This window comes from Siniperca chuatsi, linkage group LG20 (assembly GCF_020085105.1).
Source record: "Siniperca chuatsi isolate FFG_IHB_CAS linkage group LG20, ASM2008510v1, whole genome shotgun sequence".
NCBI classification, from domain to species: domain Eukaryota; kingdom Metazoa; phylum Chordata; class Actinopteri; order Centrarchiformes; family Sinipercidae; genus Siniperca; species Siniperca chuatsi.
In genome coordinates, this window is record NC_058061.1 from 246501 (window position 1) to 252500 (window position 6000).

General features: G+C 44.5%; 1 protein-coding gene across 1 annotated transcript in view; it reads right to left on the minus strand.

Moving 5' to 3' along the window:
• Positions 1-6000, minus strand: part of LOC122867319 (rho GTPase-activating protein SYDE1) — a 28870-nt gene that overhangs the window by 9825 nt on the left and 13045 nt on the right. Inside the window, 2 exon segments of the mRNA XM_044177970.1 lie at positions 2921-3262; positions 3416-3929. Coding sequence (XP_044033905.1) covers positions 2921-3262; positions 3416-3929 — 856 coding nt within the window.

Sequence of the window (6000 nt, forward strand, 5' to 3'; positions counted from 1 at the left end):
TCATTACACACGACTCAAAATTGAAGACACTTGTTGCTAATGCTGTGACCACATGTATAAAAGCAAGTTCAGAGTGCACAGTTTGCTGAAGATTCCAAACAAACACAATGGATGAAGGCAGAGTCAGGGGAAGAGGAATTCGAGTCAGAGGAGGGAGAAGAGCTGGCCATGGAAGAAGAGGAGCAGGCCAACGAGGAAGAGGAGTTCAAATCAGAGGAGGAAGAGAAGCAGGCCAACAAGGGAGAGGAGAAGGTCCAGGAGGGAAAGCAAGACAACCTCGCACCATCATTACAGACGAGATGCGAGCAACAGTCATTGACCATGTCATTGTCCATGACATGACAATGGCTGAAGCAGGACTATGAGTCCGTCCAAACCTGAGTAGGTTCACCGTGGCCACCATTATCAGGGCATTCAGACAACACAACAGGTATTGTACTCTATTGCTTTCTTTGTCACAATACAATTTTACAAGCCTGTGAAAGTAGTCTATTGGTTTCAAATCAGTTGTTACTGTATTGTAAAACATGTCAATTGACAACACGTTTCTTTCTTTAGAGAATGCCACATAGAGGTGGGAGGGTTGCCATATTTACAGCGGCACGAGAAACCCTCATCAGACTCCGGCGCTAAAAGATGCGGATGAAACAGGTCTATAGGGTTCCCTTTGAGCGGAACTCTGCGCGACACAAAGACCTACGTTACGAGTATGTGCAAGTAAGTATACATCCATGTTCACAATACAGTTAGTGGACATACTGTGTTGCTCAGTGGCCGACATTACTTCTGGACAATACTGTGCTACCTGATTGACTGTTGTTCTGAACACCTGTGCATTTTCACAGAGGATATTACAGTTGGATGCAATGGCCAGACCTCATGAGTACATCTTCCTGGATGAGGCTGGCTTCAACCTGCAGAAACGAAGGCAAAGAGGCCGTAACATCATTGGCCAAAGAGCCATCACTGAGGTTCCTGGCCAACGGGGGGGTAATATTACTCTTTGTGCGGCCATGGGTTTGGAGGGGCTTGTCCACCGGCATGCTGTCCTTGGGTCTTACAACACCCAACGTCTCCTCACCTTCCTAGAGGAGCTAAAAGACATCCTCCAGGACCGCCAACAACACCATTCTGGGCCCACACATCACATTTATGTGATCATTTGGGACAATGTACGCTTCCACAAAACAAACCAAATCAGAGAGTGGTTCACCACCAACAGGAACCATTTTTTAAACGTCTGTCTGCCACCCTACTCCCCTTTCCTGAACCCTATAGAGGAGTTCTTCTCATCGTGGAGATGGAAGGTTTATGACAGACAACCATACACTAGAGAGAACCTCCTAAGGGCAATGGAGCTGGCCTGTGTTGACATCCCAGTGGAGGCCTTCCAAGGATGGATTCGCCATTCCAGGGCGTTTTTCCCGCGGTACCTGGCAAGAGACAATATAGCCTGCGATGTGGATGAGGTGATGTGGCCCGATGCAGCTCAGCGACATGATGCCGCACAGTGATTGTGGTGTGAATAAAGTAAATAAAAAACTTCACACCCTGATCATGTTTTCAAGAGTACTGTTGTGTGCAATAGATTCTGTTTTTGCATTGAGTTGTGTTACAGTAGTGTACATGCAGAATTTACTATAGATTTATACTCTTCATATGAAACTCACAAATCCAAATGCCTAATCCTCTGCAGAGATCTAAGAACATCCATTACTGTAAAGTTTCTAAAAATATGCATTGGCAGTTATGAAACAAAGAACCTTCTCACAAATTGAGCATTGTGTTTTCAATTGTTTTGCTGTAGTGTGTAATGATGTGTATAGTGTTTACATTTTTGAAAGCTTCGAGCTGCTCTTTTGGTGTGAGAGTTTGAGTTTTGAAGTGAGAAGGTGTGGTTGTGTTTATGTAGCTTTAGAAAAGGGTGTTGTGTTTAGACATTGGGGAACATGGAGGAAACATTTGTGAAATGTGTTTTAGCATTTGAGAAAAACTGTGATATCAGTCCTTGTGTTTAAACATTCATTCAACAGTTCATTCTTGTGAACATCCCAACTTCAGTCCAGGTTTTAGCTGATAAAAACTGAAACAACAACTCAGATAAAGAGTTGTTATAGCTGGTACTTTGCGTTGTTGTGTTATTTATATACTGATATATATTAATATATTGATGAGTTTGCTGCTTGTATTAACAGCTGACTCGATATGTCCGATTTTATGTTTTTACATCCCCAGGCAAATTGAAGCTTGCAAATTGTTGTTAAGAATGTGTAAATGCATCAGTCTCTCCAGTTTGCATATGTAATGTTTACTCCTCCCAAATGTAACTATATCAGCAAGCTTCCAGAGGAAATAGCCTACAGGGTCTATCCCCTGTGATAATAGCAGCTCAAGTTACACTCAAATTATCCGTCATTCTCCCAGCATCATTAAGCAACAGGGAAAAATGGCTCCAGTGATTTCAACACATACGATAAGAAGTTTAGCTAGCTAACACTAGCAGGGGGCAGGGACAAGTCAACTGGTAGCTAGTTTTCTAAATTGTTGTTGTTTTAACTAAGCTGCATTATACTGCAGAAGTTTTTCTTCTTCTGGTGTTTTTTACAGTTACCAAACAGCATGACTACATGCATGGAGCTCTGCAAAATAAAGACGGATTGTAATCAGATTTGTGGTCTGGCCAACGAAGACACATGTAAGTGGTGTGTAAGTGTAAATGACAGTGTCTTAAATCTCATCTGGATTTTATCTGGATACAAGACACTAAAAATTCCACATAAAAATCCAGTGCGTCATTCTTACTTGGCAACATAGGAATATAAAACTTTTAAAATGAATTTGTAACTTGTATACCAAAAATATAAATGTTTATGTCCCTCTAGACATTGTTACATCTGTTATAAACATGGAAACAGTTCACCTCCTTTACTGGCAGAGCGTCCTCTCGATGATCGTTGCAGCGCTCTGGCTGGAGGGGCGGAACTATCCAGGTGATATCTGCTGATCACATTCTGGTTAGACAAGGTTGATGATGATGTTGCATTCTTACTGGTCGATTCATCCCCGCCCCCTCTGCTTTCGTTACCCTGACGATGGGCACGAGATGAGGAGCGAAGGCTGAGTTTGCGGCGCAGCTCAGGAAGTTTCTTCATCTTTAGGGAGAGTTTCCTCACTGTACCAGGGGACCTCAGCCTGTCAATCACACTGCCAGACACGCCCCCTTTCTTTTGGGAGGCGGGGCTAGAGTCTGAGGGCGGGGAGTCTGAGGGAGAGAGAGACACAAACTTTTTCCTGAAACTGGTCACAAACACAAAGTGACCCATGCATTTTCAGTCAGAAGAAGTGCAAACCTGGTACAGTGTGGTGCAGCATGTAAGAGAAGCTGAACTCAGCAGGTGGCGTCAGGTCTTCTTACCTGTGTTTTCTGTTGTGATGTCATCAGTGTGATGGCTAACACTTGGATTGGCATCCTCCAGTGGACAGTCACTGCTACGACTTTCTGCTGACCCAACCCACCCTCCTCCCAGCACTGCTCTGGCATCTCCTGGCCTCTTTGTTGCTCCTCCGCCCTCCCTCTCGTCCCTCTTCCTCCATATCTCCTCCTCCCTGCGTGGACCTCCTGCATCCTCCTCCTCAGGGATTGGGTTGTACCAGATGTTGCTGGTGCTGTCCTCCTGCAGCCTACAGGCCTCGTCTGAAGCCTGGATCTTTCCTGAAGACAGCACCCAGGCTCGGCTGCTGCGATCCAGGCTTTGCAGATATGCACGCTGGCCAGACTTGGTGCTGACGGAGGTGGCAGGCACATCAGGGAAGCCCCCTGCTGGCTGGGGGGCTTCCTGGTGGACTGCCATAGAACTGACAGGAACACAGGGGATGCTGGTCATATCCCAGGCCAGACTGACACACATCCTGTCACCGCACTGCTCTGTCTGGGAGCAGAACAAGAAGTGAGAGTCAAAGTGCTGAAAGGAGGGGTCAAACTACCAGGAGGAGAACAAGAAGACAAGGTCAAACTAAAAGGACAGAACAATTCAATTTATTTATTTATATAGCGCCAATTCATAACAGAAGTTATCTCATTGCACTTTTCCTATAGAGCAGGTCTAGACCGTACTCTTTATAATATTATTTACAGAGACCCAACAAATCCCACCATGAGCAAGCACTTGGCGACAGTGGCAAGGAAAAACTTTCTTTAAGAGGCAGAAACCTTGGACAGAACCAGCAGACTCAATGGTGGATGGCCATCCGCCGCTGCCATGTTAGGTTTTGAGAGAGAGAGAGAGAGAGAGAGAGAGAGAGAGAGGTTTTGGGAGGGTGGTGGTGGGGGAGAAGGAGGCACAATGCAAATACCACCTAGAATTTTTAAAATAGTAGAAATGTAATTGTAGTGTTAATATTAATAAATTAATACTAATAGGAATGACAGCTATAGGAAAAATAATGACGTATTAGTAACAGAGCCAATAACAACAACTGTAGTAGCAGTTGTCGAGCAGGAACACGGGGGCAGCAGGTGACCCACAACCACAGATCCAGACTCTGCAGCTCCAGAGGCAGAAATACCTGCTGAAAGCGACAGAAGGAGAGAGGAGAGAAACGAGAAAGCACAGAACTACGGGAGAGAGAGGATGTCGAGTTAGTAACATGCAGTAATGGGATAAAAATGCATACAGATGGAGAGGGAGAGGAGGAGAGAGGAAAGAGGTGCATCATGGGAAGTCTCCCGGCAGTCTAGGCCTAAAGCAGCATAACTAAGGGATGGTTCAGGACTCACCCGAGCCAGCCCTAACTATAAGCTTTATCAAAGAGGAAAGTCTGTAGCCTACTCTTAAATGTGGAGTTGGTGTCTGCCTCCTGAACCCAAACTGGGACCTGGTTCCACAGGAGAGGAGCTTGATAACTGAAGGCTCTGGCTCCCATTCTACTTTTGGAGACTCTAGGAACCACAAGTAACCCTGCATCCTGGGAGCGCAGTGTTCTAGTCGGATAATATGGTATTATGAGATCTTTAAGATACAATGGTGCCAGACCATTAAGAGCTTTGTAGGTGAGGAGAAGGATTTTAAATTCTATTCTGGATTTTACAGGGAGCCAGTGCAGAGAAGCTAATATTGGAGAGGTATGATCTTGTACACGTGCTGCAGCATTCTGGATCAACTGGAGAGTCTTAAGGGACTTATTCGGGCAGCCTGATAATAAGGAATTGCAGTAGTCCAACCTAGAAGTAACAAATGCATGCACTAGTTTTTCGGCATCATTTTGAGACAGGATGTGCCTGATTTTTGCAACATTGCGTAGGTGAAACAAGGCAGACCTTGAAGTTTGTTTCATGTGGGAGTTAAAGGATAAATCCTGATCAAAGATAACTCCGAAGTTCCTTACGGTGCTGCTGGAGGTCAGGGCAATGCCATCTAGAGTAACTATATCTTTAGATAATGTGTCTTGTAGGTGTTTGGGGCCAATTACAATAACTTCAGTTTTGTCTGAGTTTAACATCAGAAAGTTGCAGGTCATCCAGGTTTTTATGTCCTTAAGGCATGCTTAAAGTTTAGTTAAAGAAGAAAGTTTCATCTGGCTAGATCAACAGATATAATTGGGTATCATCATTATCATCGTCAGCATAAAAATGAAAGTTTATGGAGTGTTTCCTAATAATATTGCCTAGCGGAAGCATATATAAGGTGAATAGAATCGGTCCAAGCACAGAACCTTGTGGAACTCTGTGACTAACTTTGGCGTGCACGGAGGACTCACCGTTAACATGTATAAACTGAGATCGATCTGATAGATAGGATTTAAACCAGCTTAGTGGAGCTCCTTTAATGCCAATTACATGTTCCAGTCTCTGTAATAGGACGTGATGGTCAATGGTGTCGAACGCAGCACTAAGGTCTAACAAGACAAGTACAGAGACAAGTCCATTGTCCGATGCAATTAAAAGGTCATTTGTAATTTTCACCAGTGCTGTCTCTGTGCTATGATGCACTCTAAATCCTG